This window comes from Crocodylus siamensis, chromosome 3 (assembly GCF_052110815.1).
Source record: "Crocodylus siamensis isolate JL-2025a chromosome 3, ASM5211081v1, whole genome shotgun sequence".
Classification (NCBI taxonomy): domain Eukaryota; kingdom Metazoa; phylum Chordata; order Crocodylia; family Crocodylidae; genus Crocodylus; species Crocodylus siamensis.
This window is the reverse complement of record NC_143397.1, coordinates 82212483-82231978: the sequence shown is the minus strand read 5'-3', so window position 1 is coordinate 82231978 and position 19496 is coordinate 82212483. Positions and strand designations below refer to the sequence as shown.

The following is a 19496-nucleotide window of genomic DNA, read 5'->3' as shown; positions in this document are numbered from 1 at the left end:
TGTCCTGGGACCCATACTGTTCAACATCTTCATTAACGATGTGGACATTGGAGTCAGGAGTGGACTGGCCAAGTTCGCCGATGACACCAAACTTTGGGGCAAAGCATCCACGCCAGAAGATAGGCAGGTGATCCAGGCTGACCTGGACAAGCTCAGCAAATGGGCAAACGAGAACCTGATGGTGTTTAACACCGATAAATGCAAGGTTCTCCACCTTGGGAGGAAAAACCTGCAGCACCCTTATAGGCTCGGCAGTGCTACGTTGGTTAGCACTACAGAAGAAAGAGACTTGGAGGTCATCATTGACCACAAGATGAACATGAGCCTGCAATGCGATGCTGCGGCTAGTAAAGCAACCAAAATGCTGGCATGCATCCATAGATGCTTCTCGAGCGAATCCCGGGACGTCATTCTCCCCTTGTACTCGGCCTTGGTGAGGCCGCAGCTGGAGTACTGCGTCCAGTTTTGGGCTCCACAATTCAAAAAGGATGTGGAGAAGCTTGAGAGAGTCCAGAGGAGTGCCACGCGCATGATCAGAGGTCAGGAAAACAGATCTTACGATGACAGGCTGAGAGCCACGGGACTCTTTAGCCTGGAAAAGCGCAGGCTCAGGGGTGATCTGATGGCCACCTATAAGTTTATCAAGGGTGAACACCAGGATCTGGGGGAACGTCTGTTCACCAGAGCGCCCCAAGGGATGATGAGGTCGAACGGTCACAAACTCCTGCAAGACCGTTTCAGGCTGGACATAAGGAAGAATTTCTTTACTGTCCAAGCCCCCAAGGTCTGGAACAGTCTGCCAGCGGAGGTGGTTCAAGCACCTACATTGAACACCTTCAAGAGTAAATTGGATGCTTATCTTGCTGGGATCCTATGACCCCAGCTGACTTCCTGCCCTTTGGGCAGGGGGCTGGACTCGATGATCTCCCGAGGTCCCTTCCAGCCCTAATGTCTATGAAATCTATGAAATTCTTACTGATGCCCAGGATATATATTTTTTAAGTTGCTAGCTGAAGTCCTAATACAATGCAACTTTGTACAAGCTCTCAAACAAATCTTCTCTCAGATAGATCTAGCCTACCGAGGCTGGCCTGATTTATTGAAGATGCTAATTCATTAGTGACATTTTCATTGTTATGCTAAGATTTAGCAGTTCATCAATCTACAGATAACTGAACATACAGAACAATCCAGAGGGTAAAAAACTATACAAGTCCTCAAAAAACCACTTTTTCAAATTCCTTGGCTTGGGGGAAGATCAGCTATAGAGCCTGTTGGATGGGATGGCAGTGGAGAGAAGTAGATTCCAGAGGAGGAGGACTTTTGCAGAAAATCTGTCAGCCACTCCTTATTTAAAACAAAGCAGCTACATCCCAGAAGTTACCACTCACTGCAACTGTGGCTTTATGGCATGGAAAGTAATATGTAACACTTTTAAATACCAAAACTATTGCCCCAAGTTCTACCAGAAACTTGCAGCAAAGCACCCAAACCAGGTGTTTGGGTACTTGAGTGAGGCACATGAAAAAAGCCCTGAATGTGCTGCTTCTATAATTTCAGTCTGGAGAGACGGCTCTCCATGTGGCAGCTCGTTATGGTCATGTAGATGTGGTTCAGTATCTCTGCAGTATTGGATCCAACCCAGACTTTCAAGACAAGGTAGGTAATAATCAGTTTTTCATCCTCCTTCAGAAACTTAAACCCAAGAGTCCTCATGTTGAGTTTTTTACCTAGGAGCCTTCTGGCATGTTTGAAATAGAAAGATTGGAATTTAAGTTTTGAATTTCTTACCTCCTAATAAATGCAGGCTGTTTAAAAAAAAATGCATGACTGAGCAAGTCAAGTTATCTTCATGCTTGAAGAGTACAAGGTACCTTGGACTGTTTCCCAAGCAAAGTGATAGAGAGAAGAGCATATCCTGCCATAAAGTGGTGTAGGGTATGGCTCACTGTCCCCCACCTCTCTCATTTAGCCAATACCTGTAATCCCTCTTATATTGTCTTTGGAGTAAATCTTTTCAAAACTACCTTAAATGGATAAAAATAAAATTAAAATTACTGAACTCAGGTGTTTTTAAAGAAAAATAAGGTCCATGATGTTTCAGCTATTGACCAACGTCCATTGTGAGAAAACAAAAAAGCCGATATTTCATCCAGCAAATCTTAAGTCTCGCTGTCTCTCGATCCTTAGAAGTTTCTTCCTCCTCCAGACTTCTGGAAGTCTGTCAGAGTACCATCCGCACAACAACAATTTGGAGCTATCACAGACATGCCAAGGATAGAAGGTTGAAGTGGCATGAAAACTACTTCTCATGGTTTACCCCTTTTCCTCTTATTGTGGAAAACTTACGTCCCCAGATCCAGCCCATGAGGCCATTCTATCCAGCCCGTGGAACCCATAAAAATTTTAGAAAATTAATATTTATCTGTCTTCGGTTCCTGTCAAAAATGACAAGATCCAGAAGCAGTAGGACCCAGGGGAAGCCCAACAGGCTCCTGCAACAGCAGGGCCCAGGCTGGCAGCAGGGGTGGGGGGCAGGTTACAAGCTGGTGCTGAGCATGGAAAAAGTGGCCCCGCCCCCACCTTGTGGCCAGTGCCCTGCACAGCAGCTGCTTGCAGCCCATGTAGAGCTGCCTGTGCTTGCTCAGAACAGCCCCACGCAGGCTGCAAGCGGCTTCACCAGGGAGTGTGGGCTACCGGAGGGTGGCGGGGGGCACTTTTCCCTGCACTCAGCTCCAGCTCCTTCCCTGCTGGCAAACAGGGGGTCAGGAGTGCATGCTGCCCCCCACCTGTACCATGGGGCTGGGGGTGAATGGGAGTGAGCAAGTGCATGGGGCCCGCACTGGTGTCCCAGGGCCAATGCCAGCAGGGCCCAGAGCAGGGCAGCAGGAGCACAGGGGTCCTGGGCGTCAGGGGCTCTGGAGCCAGGTCAGCTTCCTGCTCTCCCTGCTGGTGCAGCCCAACCCGGCTCCACAGACCCCTGCCAGCCTGCACCCTACTCTGGGCCCCACCAGGAGTGGCCCTGAGATATTGGCCCCAAGACATTGGGAAATTGGTCCCAAGATGGTGACCAGGGGGCGGGGCCCCTGTAAAGGGGCGGGGCTACCCATGTGGCCCTCGGCAGCTTGGCAAAACTGAGTCAGCTGCCCTCCGCCTGAAATAATTGCCTGCCTCTATGCTAGTATGAGCTACAAAATATCTTGTAGGTTCAGGGGTGAAGTTATATGTATGGTCTCATTGCCCTGGGTACTCTCTTCTACTTTTTCACCTTTTTCTTGCTGTTGATTTTTATAACCCAGTGTTGGTCAACTCATTCAGCCCCACTGCCCAGATCCAGCACATGGAATCAGTCCACAACCCTGATCTGGCACAGAAAGCCATGTCATCTGGCCCATGGGGCTCCCCAAAAGTCTGGAAATTCTGGGAGTCATGGCAGGTAACACTGCTGCTGCTGCTATACTGCTAAATTTCTGGACCCATGAGAAGCCCTGTGGGCTGAATGCTATGCCTCCATGGGCTGTTATAATCCCCATTATAGTCCATTGCACTTAGAATAGTATCTTTTTGTAAAATATTTTAATGTTTCAAAGAAAGCTTAATGAAGCCTCATGGCATTGTTATAAAAGCACAGGATACACTTTAAGGCTGCTTGCAGATGTTTAAAAAAAAAAAAAGAAAGAAAAAAAATGCACTTTACCAGAAGAAGCAACATGTTACTTCAACTGGGCTCTGCAGCATCTGTATAGATCATGCACAGCAGGGCTTTTTGGCACTTTTTTATATATTAGCTTATTCAATTAGCTGTTAGATAAAAGTGCCACTAAAGCACCTGATCTATACAGATGTCTGGCAAGCTGGGTCCAAGTAATGCACTGCCTCTTCTGAGCATGTGCTAGGCTTGGCGTGGGATTGCACAGAGTTCAAAGTAAAAGCACTGTTCTTGTTGTTGGGTTTTGTTTCTCTGTTTGTTTTTGCAAGCAGGCTATCTGTTCAAGAAACTCAGGCTATTAAGTCTAGGGGTGTGTGAAACAGGCCATATTCGATTTGGTTATGGCCCGAATCAGGGACAGTGATTCAGTTCGTTAATTCAGATCACTGTCCCGATTCAATTCAGCCAAATCCAAATCTGAAGATTTGATGCTGATTCAGAGAATCAGCAATTCAGCCATAGACATGGCTTTAAATGTTTTTTTTACATGCCTCAAGGTACCAGGCATGGCTCGTGAATGCTGCAATGGTGGGGTGGATGGAATGTCCCACGGGAGTGCAGGGGAGTGCCCTGCATGCTTGGCAGCGAACCAGAAAGTGAACCGAAGTACTTCCAATCCACTTCTGGATCTGCCAGGGAGCGCATGCCCCTCTCCCTCTCTCCCCCCTCCCCCACCCCCTGCGTGCTTCACTAGTTTGGCGATCGGCCATGGGGGGGACCCCATATGGCCCCCCAGATCCAGGAGGCACCGGTTGCCAAGCCAGAGGGAGGGGAATCCCCCCCGTATGCTCCCCAGGAGACCTGGAAGTAAACCAGAAGTGCTTGTCCACTTCTGGGTGCACTGGGAACCCCATCCCCCCCCACTCCCCACCCTGCACTCCCATGGGGCACTTCATCTTCCCCACCATTTCAGCATTCACGAGCCGCCAGGCACCTTGAGGTATGTAGAAACGACATTTAAAGCTGTGTCTGTCCGAATCATCCAATTTTTCCAGATCTCTCCAAATCAATTCAGAGGCTTCCTGATTTGATCTGGAGAGTTTAAAGGGTCTCCTGATTTGATGTGGATTCAGAGATTTGGCCACTGAATCTCCACTGAATCAAATCAGTGACCAAAGCTTCGCACAGCCCTAATCAAGTCCCCAGTCACTTTGAAAATGTGGATTAACTCTCCTAAATCATCAGGTTTAACACTCCTAAGTCAGTTACAGGCACTTTTTAAACCTAGAAATACGATATGCCTCATACTGCAAGTTCACATCAGAGCTAGAAAATGGGAGCTCAATCTCCTGTGTTCGGTTTTCTCTTTCTGCCATGTGATTAATTCTTAAGTAAATGAAAAACAGAATAAGGGCATGTTTTTAAATGAGAGAACCTAGATAAATGATTAGCTTTGGTTGCTTGGATACAGCTAGGAGGGTGGTTCCAGTATTTGCTGAAAAGTCAGGTACCACTAGAATACTGCACTTTATACTGAGAAATATTGTTTCCCAGATTCAAGACTGTTAAGAGAAGCTGTTGAGTTACATTCACTGACACTCATAATGACTTAAACTCACTTTTGATAATGCCAGCTTCACGTATTATAGCAATTCCAAATCATTTCATATGTCCTAACTTTTTATAGTAATATATTCACCTTAACCTTAAATAGAAACTCAGAGCGTAGGTTCTGTAATATTCTCTCAGCTGTCTTGATTTTACTTAACAATACCACTAGGAAGAAGAAACTCCCTTGCACTGTGCTGCTTGGCATGGCTACTACCCTGTTGCCAAAGCACTTTGTGAAGCAGGTTGTAATGTGAACATTAAAAATAAAGAAGGGGAGACTCCACTGCTGACTGCATCAGCTAGAGGCTACCATGATATTGTAGAATGCTTGGCAGAGCGTGGAGCTGACCTTGATGCAACAGACAAGGTAAGTTATGGGTGGATGAGTCGCATTTAGTCAAGAATTATGTGCAGGAAGCCTGGGTTTTACAGAACTATTTATACCTCCAAATTACTTTCTATAAAATACTTCATTTTAGTGCTGCAAACCATTGTTGTTTAAAATTTTTAAAAAATCTTCTAAGATACTAAAGTGAATATTGAAAACTACAGTATTTCTGGATTTGCTGATTGATATCCCTCCCTCTCCCCCCCCCCCCCCCGATGATTGTATCTATATTTAGGTAAGCCCATATCCTCAACTTTTATCTTTCTGTTACACTTTTATGGCTGATCCTTATTCTTTGTTAAGAAAATAGGTGGAACATTGAGTCTTGAATAGCTTGTTGCAAATTACATTCCTAAAGAAACAGTGGCACTGGATATATTGCTTTCTTTCAACACCTGCACGTTAGGTTTTAAGAGAATAAATCACTCCATTGTTTTCCAACTTCTAAACTAAATGTGTTTTTAAAAACAGTGTAATCAGTTCAGAATCTTCCCCTCCCCCCCACATCCCTCCCATATTTGGCCCTAAAGAATAAATCTTGTTCTTAATGTGGTTGTCATGATGGTAAATACTGTTCATTCTGAAATTGCTGTTACCTTTAAACAGTGTAGAGCACAAAGGGCCACTGCTTACAACTGGAAACGCAAGAAGAAAGTAGAATGTTTGCTTACAAGAGAGCTAAATGCAATTATTTTTTTGTCCAGCCATACATTCTCTCTCAATTTGTTCTGAACATACAATGTTATGCTTCTCTGAAACCACAAATCTAAGCAGATTGTCTGGATTCTTTTTTTATGCATTGGCTGCCACCTGTCAGTAAATCCTTTAAACTAGTCTGGCGTAGTTTCCATACCAGTTGCAATTAAACTGTGTTGATTTGTCCTGACATGGGCGTGTTGGGGTTTTTTGGTTTGTAATCAATGAGGCAGGATAATACTGCCACAAAATGAATTATAAGTCTATCAAAAATGGTTTGTATGGTTAAATTAACTTTTTCTTTTTTTAAATGATAGACAGTTGTCTTTGTGATTTCAGGATGGGCACATAGCCCTGCATCTTGCAGTGAGAAGATGTCAAATGGAAGTTGTTAAAACTCTCATTAGTCAGGGATGTTTTGTCGATTTCCAAGACAGACATGGAAATACCCCTCTGCATGTGGCCTGCAAAGATGGGAATGTTCCTATTGTGATGGCACTCTGTGAAACAAGTTGTAATTTGGATGTTACTAATAAGGTAAAGAAAGCAGAATCAATACTCAGATTATTTGTTAAATATCTTATCTTTTTTGGTTGGCTAAGGTTCTCTTAACCTATAAATGATTACAATAGGAAAAGTCTCTTCTCCCCCTCAAAATAAGCTACCAGGAGTTATTTAAAGAACCCCACCTTTGTGAAGTTAACCATAACTTCATTGAAGCTGAATTACTTAGCAAGGAAAGAGGACTTGAATTGATTGTAGCAGTAAACTTTTCTTCAGCAGTTATATTAAGGTACATGCCAGCATGCTTGTCTAGTAATATGGTTTTACTTCCTCCAGGAAATATTTAGGCAACTAGGAACAGATGGTATTTGTGGCAGTGTAAACAACTGAAGTGGTTTTTTATTATTTATTTAGAGGTGCTGGTCATCAGTTACGTATTTTGAGTACTGGGAAGGTTCAAATAAGGATGATCCTGCCAGGGAGTTGACCCAGATGACTTCCAGAGGTCCCTCCCAGTTCAACTTTTGTATGATTCAATGAATCATCTTGAATTTTGTGAAATGAACCCCTTTTTTAGCTAATAAGTGATTAACCTGGCAGATGCCACTACCAGTTGAAAACAAATGCTTTGTTGGAAGGTGAATGAGATACTTGTGTTAGGCCTTTTTAATTTTTTTTAAATAAAGCATCATGATACTGTAAGTCCTGAGAATCAAAGATGTTAAGCATGCCCCATGTTTTCCAGAGTTGAGGGCATCAGATCAAGCAGCATACCGTTTCACCACCTTTTTTTTTTTTTTTTTTTTGGCTTCATATAAATACTATACAATCAGTTGCAGAAGTATTTGGCAAAGTATTCCCATCTATAATGCTGATTTTAATGTTTTACAGGATGATTGCTAACGAAAAAAAACCCAAAAACCTTTTCTAATGTAAACATTTAAGGGCTTGTTTCTTAGATATCTAAGTTAGCATTTTTAAGTCCTCCTTGTTATGATAGTTCTAAATAGATTGTATAAAAACAAGATTTAGTTTCTTGTAGGTCAGGGTGGGCAAAATATGACAAGCAGGCTGGATCTTCTAGTGTATCTGCCACTGCCAGACCGCCCTGCTGCCTGTGCACCCCAACCTGTCCACCGTGCACCTACAGCTGGAGGTGCCAGTCAAAGTAGGCAGACAGGGTCCCCATGTAGACTGGCTCGGGACCCACATGGGCAGGGCATGCTCAGCTGGACAGGGCTGCAGGCGGGCAGGGAACAGCAGGTGGGGATGGGGCCAAGATCTTGGAGTGGTGACGGTGCAGGGCCAGGACCCAGAGCAGAGCCACAATCTGCTGTTCTCACATCCCTGCAACAGGCGCCAGTTCCACAGGCAGGAGCATACCAGGAACAGATCATGGCTCTGCCATGGGCCTCAGCTCCATGCTGCCACCACCACAAAATCCCGGCCACTCATCCTGCTCCCAGACTCCACTCCCTGCTTACCTGTGGCCCCATCCCATTTGCCTGGCCAAGTGTGCCCTTCCTGCAGGGTTCCTGGGCTGATCTCCATGGAAACCCTGGGATCAGGATCATGGGGTAATGACAGCATGGGGCTAGGCCCTAGGGCAGTGCCACTTAAGGAGTTTTTGCGGGGAGGGTGTATGCTAATCCAACCTGCAACAGCTCACCAAAATTTGCTAAAGGGGCCCTCCAGCCCAATAATTGTCTACCCCTGTTGTAGATCTAATATTTTGGCTTTCATTCTAGGAGTCTTTATAAAAATAATAACCTGCTTCACAAAATTATCCTGTTGCTACTTTTAATGGAAGCAGTTAAACTCTGCTGCCATACAATGTATGGCTAGTGTATGGCATTTAGCTTTGAATGCCTACTTCTGCATAGGTAGAAGGATATTGTTATGTCATACAGTTTTCATAGACCACCAGCTTTGAAGGAGTTAATCATAGGGGTCATTTGTGGTATTCTGTGAAACATTTTATAAAAAAAATGTAATAATAGCTCTTTTTCTAAAAGCATAAATAATTTTGCAATACAATATTAGTAATTAATGTCTCCATTCATTACAAAGCCTCCGAGCTGCTGTGTTGCAGAGAGCTATGTAAGAGTGTGCATTTTTGGCTTAAAGACTAGTCTGGCACAATATATTTTTTTTTTTTTAATATAAAGATCAGTAGCTGCCAAGTGGAAAGCTTATGGTAATAAGTTCTCCACCCCCTTATGTTAGCGTAAGCCTGATTGATTGGGCAATTACATGCAGAGCCACGGCTGAGAACATGTTTTTGGGAAAGTGAGTTAATGCAGCCGAAGACCAGTAGCACCTCTTTTCATGACTGAGACTCTTGGGCTGCGTTCAGTGTGAAGGGGAATAATAACCAGCCTCTAAGTGTTAAATAGACATAGTACCTTGTCTAAGGTATTTTTGTCCTATCTTTTTTAGTAGACCAGACTCTTTCTCTTGGAAGAGACTTGAGCTGTGTTTGTATATAGCATTGTTATTCTGCTGGGTCCTTTTTTAAAAGCAAACTGCTGCCAGTGTGATTCAGTTAACTTAATTAAGCATACATCTTGGATTCATAAACATGCTATTACCCATACAAGTGCAGTTGATGTGGTCTGACATTTTGTTCTGTGATGAGGAAGGAGCCTTAAAGAGCTTCATGTTTATTTGGGTTCTGGGTTTTGGAAGGGTAGAAATCTCTCTCTAAGTAATTATCTTAGCTATGCTAGAAACTTTGAAGGACATAATGCTTGGACCTTATTACAAAGATAAGAGAACCTGAATTTACTTACTAAAAAGGAAGAGTTTAGAATGAGAGGAGAGAGAAGATGTCATGAATAAATGAAAAGAGAACTTACAAGTTCAGAGAAGATAATGACAGATGTGACTACAAAAGATACAGGGATTGTATCCACTCTGAGGACAGTGTTTTTGCTGTTTGTGGCAATGCCTAGATGGGGTAGATGGAATCCTCACATTGAACAATAATGCCAGACAGTGGCTCATAGATTTGGAAGTTGATATCTGATACCATACAGAAGGAAAGAAGAGTTGGTTAAGACCATTCATATCTGAGTGTCTGTCGGCTTTAGAAAATACTAGGGGATCTCCTGCTTTTGCTTTGTTATGTTGACTGAGCTTCTAGCACATACCTGGGGCTCTTTGTATCCCTCTCTGGCTATCACAGGCTCCCCATGTATCATCTTCCCATCCCCTCTCTGCTCACTATGCCAAGTCTTATCCCTTGTGTGGGGGGGCCTCTGTATGCCCTCCTCGTACATTTCTCCCATTCAAGAAACCCCCAAACTTGCCCTCATGCCACAGCTGTCTAAGCTCCCAATCTCTATTTCCCCTTCATATCTGTTCTCTAGCCCCATCATTCTTCTTTCAGTTGAGGAAATAAGTAATTCAGTGTGAAGTGTTACTCACTTCAGTGGGGACAAATTTTAGGCAGTCATGTCACAGATTAGCCCCTTTCCCAAGTGCCACTCTGATCCCCTTCCCCTGCCTAATCTGCTCTGCTTTCTTTTCCCATCCGCATGGTCCCTGCTGCTCTGTTTTCTGCGTCCTGCCCTATCTGCTGCTTTACTGTCTGTCTTCTCCCAATCTGCCATGTGCGCCACACAGAGGCAGCTTGCACCACTCCTGGCAGCTGTGTTGCTGGTTGCCTACCTCTGCTTTACTGGGGGCACAGCTGGAGTTGAAACCAGACCTTCTTATGCTAGAAGGCATTAACGGTTACTCTGACAGACAATATTGCAGAACTACTTGAAACTGTACTAAGCAGACATCTGCAGTTTCATGTGCCCCTCCTACCTTCAGTGCTCCGTCCTTCTGTGTATTAGGTAGCATTCTTCCCACTGATACCTAGACCAGTCCTGGGAAATTTTGAATTGATCAGATATACTATTCAGAATTTGCCAGCATTTTGTAGTCTGTAAGTTGAATGTCAGGCCTCACAAACCTAACTACATGTAATCAAACAAAGATAGTGAGAAGTCATTCCTGTAACGAAGATGACAGGTATTTCTTGCAACAGCCTCTTGGTGCCACTCTAGTAAATTCTGCAATTTCTAGTGTTAGACCACATCTTCTTCATATTTTGCATGTTCTTCAACCATCATTCCCTCCTATTCTAGGTTCTGATGTATCTGTCTTTTACATCTGTATCTTGGCATCTTCTTGCGTTCTCTAGTTCTCCAACTTTTCCTTGTCTTCCACTTCCAACTTCCTTTCTGCATCTTCCTATCTTGTTCTTCAGTGCTTCTCGCCCCCCACCTTTCTCCAAAAATCCTGTTTCTCAATCCAGATCAGTATACTGTTTTTTGCTTGCTAGGTCCCAGATGCTAAAACATCCTTTCCGTTTGACAGTCTTGCCTATGGATATCTCCTGTTGCTCCTGGAAAAAAGTCCTGTGCCACTCTATTTTACTGAAAGTTAGAGAACCCCACTTTTCACCAGAAATCTTGGGACCTTAGTGCAGTTGTGGTACCCCTGTCTTATTTTAAGTGTCCTTTTTCAAAGTCCTGAACTCCAATCTTATTTTTTGATTAAATCAGACTTAAAACTATGCAAGCATAGCTCTTCTAAAACTCAGTACATTTTTTTTCTTGTCAGTCCTTAATTGTGTAGCACATGTATGTACTTATGTGGCATCTCTCTAACGAAAAAAAACCTGTCCGAAAATTAGGCTCTCTAACCAGCTTAATAGAAACTTTGTTTAATTTTTCTCCTATTATAGTATGGGCGAACGCCTTTACATCTGGCAGCAAATAATGGAATTCTTGATGTTGTACGGTTCCTCTGTGTCACTGGTGCCAATGTAGAAGCTTTCACTTCTGTAAGTATAACACATTATGTTCTTTACTTTACTTGTTTCCTACTACCATAAATAAAACAACTTAAAACTCCTGTCTCAGAGGAAAAGTGATAGCCTATTATAGTTGTAGTTTGAAACGGTAAAAATTGTTGTAAGACTAGAGTTCATTTTGACTTCGACAAATATTGTCACTAGCCCACAAACAGATGATGCCTGATGTATTTTAAATATAAAACAAATTGAGGTGCAATGCAACTCCCACATCATCTGCAGAACCGTAAAGGAAATTTAGTTGTAGCCTATTTTCAGTAAGTACAGCTGGCCATTTTTCTCAGCATGTCAAGTGCCTGTGTAAACACATTTCAAATCTTTTTTTAGATGCTTTTTTAAAAAAGCTTTGATTTTATTTTAGTGAAAATATTTCATGGCATATATGCGTGGGTGGGTGAATGGATGAGCTAGCATGCAGGTGTACTTGCAAAGCAATTACTGCCTGTCATACTGATCTGCACCGCTGCCTCCCATCAATACTACCACCTCAAGTGGTTTTCGTTCTCAGCAATGTTTAGATATGTTCTGTTGACTGGCATATCCAGAGGAGTGATGAAGAACAAGTAGCTCCCCTCACATATCATTGACCATATATTAAACAAATAAATACTACCTTGTTTACAGAAGAAATACAGCTAAATCACTCTAAATTACTGTGTGCCCTATCCGGGATATCCTGTCCAGGAAAAGCTGCACAGTCCATGTACATTAAAAATTAGTCATTGAAGAGCTATGAACTGCTAAGGAACTGGTTTCCAGTTCATTACTTGGAAATTACACTTGAGATTTCTAAAAGTGAAAGAGAATTCTGTGTGTTTATAGATACAAAAATTCTTTCACTAGCCAGACACACACACACACACACACACACACACACACACACACACTATACATATTATGTGTAAGCTGGAGAGAAACTGGTCTGATTGATATACATTTTTGTTAATTAGAAATAAAGTGAGAGAAAAAGGGACACCAACAACTAAATACCTAGTAATTAAAAAAAAATTTATTTTTCAGATACTAAATGGAATCCCTAAACAAGTTTTTGCTGTTTTATAATTTCTATTTTATACTTTAAATAAGTCTCCCCCCTATGCCATTTTGTGAAAGAGACACCAAGAGAGGAAACCAACAAGCTAATACATGTGCAGGGAACAGTGACTGTACAGTAAATGCTGTCAAACATACAAAGTGTTTACTAGTCACAGACAAGCACTATTTATTTATTTATTCATTTATTTATTATAAGTATTTATTTATATATATATATATATAAATACATTGTGTGTGTCTGTGACTAGTAAACACTTTGTATGTTTGACAGCATTTACTGTATAATCACTGTTCCCTTCTTCTCCCACTTTATTTCTAATTTACAAAAATATATATAAATCAGACCAGTTTCTCTTCAACTTACCCCCAAAAAAGAAAAATAAGAATATATTCAATTCAACATTTGTAATACTACCATTAAACACTATAGCAAAGGTTGTGGTGAGACAGAAGGCTTGTCTACAGGGGGAAATGCATTGACAGACTTACACAATATAACTACCTGTGTGGATGCTTTTTATTGCAGAATAAGGGTGCTTTTTTGCAGTTTAATTTATATTGCCTTGAAAGGTAGGATAGAGTGAACAATGATAATAAATTTGCCAGAAGAAGCAGGCTGGTTATACAGGAGACATGTTTGCCAGGATGCTGCATATAGGGTGAGGGAAATGGGGAGCACATGGTGATTTATTGAAGTTTCCAGTGTTTTGTTTTCTTGACTAGGACATTAAACTGGCAGGGGAAATCCTAAGAGTCATTCTCTCTGAAATGCTTATAGTTTGATTCTCTTCTTTCTGAGAGCAGTTTTTCAGTTAATTGGTGCTTAAACATTTTTGGTAGGTGTTAGAACCATTTTTTAATTTGAAATTTCAACTGCAGAAATATTTTTAGTGATTTTAAGAAAATTTTATGCTTCTGGAATACACAATCAGCTTTTATATTAAAAAAGGTGCATGCATATATGCCAGTTGACAGTTCATTGCTCCCTCATAATGATTGGTTTTCTGGAATTGTACTATGTATATTCCCCAAAGTGTTTTTAATATAACTATATGCAGATAGCCAGTTAAACTTGTAACTAGCTGTTTGCACCAAAAAGAGGTAACCGTATGTAGTCTTCATGTATATGTTAAATGTATATTCATAAAATCGAGCCTTTTTTGCTTAACCATCTGCTGTTTCAAAAAATCCGTCCTTTTTTAAAGAATCTATAAAGGTAGCTTGAGTAGGAACGCTGTTTACTGAAAACCAGTTGCGTATGTGTTGGGTGGGGGATTCAAATATATGCTGTATGGTGCAAATATAAGTGACACTTTGTACCCAGAAAATACTGTGGTTTTTCAATTTCACATTGGCTATGATAAAATGACAATCCTGTTGGGTAAGTTATGCTTGCTTCTCCTGGAAGTTCTTAACCAGCAGACTATCTCTCCTATTATTATACAGCTGTCTTTCAAAGATCATGACATTCTTCAAAGTTCCTGCTCAAAGAATTTTGAACTTTTAAGTGAAGCTACCAGAAATTAAGACAATTTATGATCACAGCTACATCTGAATTCACAAAGTTCAAGTGGATTTGTCATGCAGGGCTTTCTTTCTGATTTTCTCTGTAAGAAGCTTTATGGCTTTCTATTTTGATGGGTTTGATGAAATTGTAGTACGTCTACAATTATTTATATAGCACATCTTATACCAACACATGCTTTAGAGCGGGGTGGCCAACCCATAGTACAAGTGTCACAAGTAGCATGGGCAGCTTCTCTGTGTGGCACACAACAAATAGGGTGTGGGGGTAGGCAGCACAGCAGCAGATTGTCCAGGAGCAGAAAGCAGAGCAGCAGATCAGGCAGGAGAAGGGGATTAGAGTGACGCTTGGAGGGGGCAGGAGGTTAATTTGTGGCATGTCTGCTTGAAAGGTTGTTTCTTCTGTTCCCATCCCCACCCCGCCCAGTACATTGGAGAACTAAGTTGTGAGCATCAAACTCCAGTTGCTTGAGCTGAATATGGCTTTATCACCCCATTTGAGTGGCTTGCAGAAGCTGCTTCTCTAGTTACACGTTTTGACAGACAGGAATTGAACCCACTAGACCATCCTGCCTGTCAAATGGAAGACCCATAAGTAATATGGTCAGGGGAGAGAAGAAGGGATGTTGTAGAAAGGTTATGGTCAAGGAAAGGAAATGAGAACCATTGACATTGCCAAAATTTTTGGATAAAATTAAAGCTAATTATTTGCTTGAAGAAGAGGTATTGGTTTTAAATTGACTTGATTCCTATTGTCAGGTACAATTTTGCTTTTTTGCTGCTAGTGCTACCTTACTGGTGTTGAATCTTTAGCATCTTTGTTCAAAGCTAATAGGGTTGTAGTCAACATACCAGATTTTATAGGCAACAGAAAATGTCTCTTAAGTGGACCTTTGAGTTTTTGCAAGCAAGGACATTTATTTCACACTTAGGAATGACATTATGGATTGCATAAAACCCTCAGGTGCTTCTTATGACTGTGCAGTCTTGGCTTTAAAAACTGAGCAGCAATAAAAACAGAGAAATCTGAAAAACAGGCTTAACTTTGCCAGCAGTTTTTATGTAAATACAGCACACCTGTCCTCTGTCTACAAAAATAAAAAGGATAAAAATCATTGTAAATGAAAAGTTGTTTCACCATCAAAGTACCATGCAACACAAAGCAGTAGCATTGATGTAATCCTAAGAGTAAAGGAAGTAAGCATTTTTTGTCGGCTCATTTCATATTAGATTGCTGATCTATGAAGCCTTGGTAATTAATTGTCAAGGGTAAAACACTGAAAACAGTTTTTCGCCTTCTTTTTAAAGTTGTTGAAGCTTTTTAAATCATAAAGCACATTATTTTTGGTTCTCGAAAATCTTTGTCCAGTAACTAATTCATTATTGTCCCTTTTTTTTTTTTAACCTATTCATAAACATTAATCACTTACTTTTTGTCTTAATAAATATGCTGATGTTTTGAAACACTAATATCAGGTTTTAGTAGGTGATGTCTAGAAATGACCAGCATCCTATGCTTTTAATTGGATAGGAAGGATATTTAGAGGGGAGTCCTGGAATTGTTCTACACCTCTGAATCCAAAGCATTTTGTTACTCTAACATCAGGATACCAATTTGCAACAGGAATTCTCTTGTGCATTTTATCTTGTTGCTTTTGGATGATTAAACAAAATAGTAACTCCAGTTGGGGGTAATCCCTTGCTGGTTCTTTTCTAATCCACTTGCCTCTGACAGCAATTATTCTGTGGTTGCCTTGAGCAGTACTGATCCCCTCTACACACAGTGTTTCACTGCAGACAAAAGAAAAATCCTTGCATCTAATAACTTATCTTTAACAGGATGGGAAAACAGCAGAAGATCTTGCGAGAACAGAGCAGCATGAACATGTAGCCAGTCTGCTTGCGAGGCTCAAAAAGGTAGGAACTCATGACTGACGCTTTGTATAAATGAGACTTTACTTTGTCCTGTGCCGTTTGTTTGTTTTTAAAATATTAAGGAGCTTTCTAGTCACAGAAACTGAGAAAATGAGGCATTCACAAAATAATCAAAACCTAAGTGTTGTATAAGTTCTCACTCCAGCGCTGTTGCTCTCACTGGGTGCGTCTGCGCAAGATGCTGTCACCGTAGCGACAAGCTAAGGTGATGTAGCATCGGCAGGCACTAACCGTGACGCTGCCAGTACTGCACAGTAAGGTCGGAAATGACCCATGCGCCACCGGGACTGCAGTACCAGTGGGTACTGTGCAGTGGGATACACGTGTAGATGTGCCCACTTTTATCTAATTAAGATAATAAATTTTCTCATAATGAAGTGAGATCTCTAATTCTATACAAATATTAACAAAAATTGCCAAAGATCAGACCATATGTGCCTCTTGACCTGGAATCCTATCTCTGACAGGTAACAGCTCCAGCTGCTTCCAGGAAAGAAAAGATATTGGCAATTAAGGAATAAACTTGCCTGGAAGGGATTTTTTTCATATATATTCTTAGTGGTTGACTAATGTTCTGAAGTACGGGGGCATACATCTCCTCATCCAGATATTTTTACTTCCATGTCACATAATTGTAACATTTTCTCATTATTCCTGTAAGTCTTTGGTCCATTTTTAATCCTGCTAAACTAAATGATGTCTTATGTCTTGTATTAATGAATTCAAGAGCTTATTTTAAGAGAGCATAAAGTATGTTCAGTTCTACGTTTGTAAAGTGAAACATTTAAGTCAGGAAACTGATGTATGTATTATCTTTTTTGTCCATATCTATTTCTAATTGGCATAGTCTAATTGTGGAATAAATCCAAATTTAAACTAAAACCTAGAAGGGAGGCATACACCCAATGGAAGGGAGGGGCCATCACCAGGGAAGACTACACCTCGGTTGCTCGGGGTTGCAGGGGGGCAGTCAGGATGGCCAAGGCGGAGATGGAACTGGGACTAGCTTCCTGGATCAAGGACAGCAAGAAGCTCTTTTTTAAATACATGAGGGCAAAAAGAAGGTACCGGGTAACATGGGGCCTCTGCAGGACACACTAGGAAATCTGGTCGTCACATCAGACGACAAAGCTAACCTATTTAACAATTTCTTTGCCTCCATTTTCCTGAGCAGGGACCAGATCAGCCCCTCTACCAGGACCCCCCCAGGCCCCAGGAGAGGTGTTTTCTGAACTGCAAATATAGGTCCTCCTCCAATAAGTAGTTATCAGATTGAGAGGGACAGAAATTGGATCTGATGATACTTGTGTTGCTTTTCTCAGCTGAGACACTGCATCTAATTTGAATATCTCTTTCCTTGAGATTTGGATATCTTTTTTTTAATTGCTTTACGTTTTTTAATTGCATACACATTTGATGGGGCATACATAAACTGTGACAGCTATCCATCTTTCCTCCCTCTCCTCCCACCTTCCCAACTGGTGATAAGGGTGGAAGGAAAACCTTCCTTTTTCCCCTGCACCTTTCTGCTGTCTCTGTCCCAACATCCCTAAAGAGCCACTGTTCAAAGGCTATGCAGTCCCTTGTTCAGTCTTGTGCTCAGCTGTCGGGTTTGGAGTCTTACAAGGGGGAGTTCAAATTGAAGGGAAGAGGAGAGCTGCAGAACAGCTTTGTCTGGGATGCTCCCTGCTCCAGCTGGGACGAAGAGAAAAGGATAATTAGCAGACCCCAGGGAAGGAATGTTGGTTTCTTCTTTCACAGCACTCACACCTCTAAAATTAATCCATTGTACTGATGGTATACCAAAAATTGAGTGGAATCAGAGCTTCTGTTAATTGGCATTGGTTCAGTCCTAGAACTGTTAACTTGTAAATCCTAAATTATGTTCTAACTTTTTTAATTTCCTTTGCTCACATAATACATTTGCAATTTGTAATGCTAGTCCCTAGAACTTGTTTTGGTACAGCAGGAATAAAATGTAGTGTTTCATCTCCTTGGTTTTTTCCCTGTTTACCAGTTACCCCCACACTTTGTAGCAGAACGACACAGTGAAATATTGATTCATCGCTTTCCATGCTAGAAAAAGAATAATGAGAGTTATTTTATTTTGATAGAAGGAGGTATTTAAGAATTTGCTTCCATAGTACTTAACATTTGTTAATATTGATCAGCAGTGTAATCGGAAATACGCAATTTAGAAACTGTTCCAAATCTTCTCCCAATTTTATTGGGAAGAAAATGATTAAATGTTTTCATTTTTAATTTTATTTGTGATGGAACAAGCCATCACAAATGCTGAACAGATATATTCTTTTTATTTTTTCCTGTTTTAAGGGTAGCAAATATAATAGGCCTCACGTACTAGACAGTGCCCACATCTACACGACACAGTACTGTGCAGTGGTTACTGTTCATTTATTTAGTACTTATAAAAACAAAGTACTAAATAAATGCGCAGTAACTCAAGTTATTGCAGTAGTGCCGGCAAACACCTTTTTGTGACGCTCCTCTGCAGTAGCTTAATACTGCTCCTCAGTAGCGTCACATCATGTTTTCTTCTACGCGACACTACTATGCAGTAGTGTCAGGTTATTTTGCAGTCGACCACTAAAATAGACACATCTGTTGTATTTCAAATCATGCCTAAACTCAATTCAACCCTTGGAGTTTTTATTGCAATATTTTTATTCTTTTGAATGTTAGGATACGCACAGAGGGCTTTTTATCCAGCAGCTTAGACCTACTCAAAACCCACAGCCAAGAATAAAACTTAAGCTGTTTGGACACTCTGGATCTGGGAAAACTACTCTTGTGGAATCTCTCAAGTGTGGTCTAATTAGGAGCTTTTTTAGAAGACGTAGACCAAGGCTTTCCTCGACTAACTCGACCAGATTCCCACCATCACCTTTGTCTACCAAACCATCAGGTATTGTTTAAAGCTTCTGATTTTGTATTTCAACATTTTATCTTAATGGAGTTTTATCTTGATTTTATGCTTATAACTCTAAATGAACCAGTGTTAGCTTGAACCATAAAAGTATAGCATTAATATGCCTGTACAGAAAACCAAAGCAGAAGAATTTTGAATTGATAGTGTAAGATCAATTATGAATCTGAAGTGTAAGATTAACAAAAAAAGGACTTCTGTTATCTTACATTATGGGAGGTTTGTGGTGATCAGATGGGGTACCTGACAACCGATCACAAGTACTCTTAGATTTGTTTGTAAGTAAGTAATGGTGTTAAATCTCAGTGTCCCAGCC

At 41.2% G+C, this 19496-nt stretch overlaps 1 protein-coding gene across 2 annotated transcripts in view; it reads left to right on the top strand.

Moving 5' to 3' along the window:
• Window positions 1-19496, top strand: part of DAPK1 (death associated protein kinase 1) — a 132303-nt gene that overhangs the window by 91075 nt on the left and 21732 nt on the right. For both annotated transcript variants that reach the window (XM_090038616.1, XM_090038617.1), the window contains exons 15-20: window positions 1561-1659; window positions 5430-5627; window positions 6684-6881; window positions 11590-11688; window positions 16138-16215; window positions 18937-19159. In XM_090038616.1, coding sequence (XP_089894742.1) covers window positions 1561-1659; window positions 5430-5627; window positions 6684-6881; window positions 11590-11688; window positions 16138-16215; window positions 18937-19159 — 895 coding nt within the window. The remainder of the gene's footprint in view (window positions 1-1560; window positions 1660-5429; window positions 5628-6683; window positions 6882-11589; window positions 11689-16137; window positions 16216-18936; window positions 19160-19496) is intronic.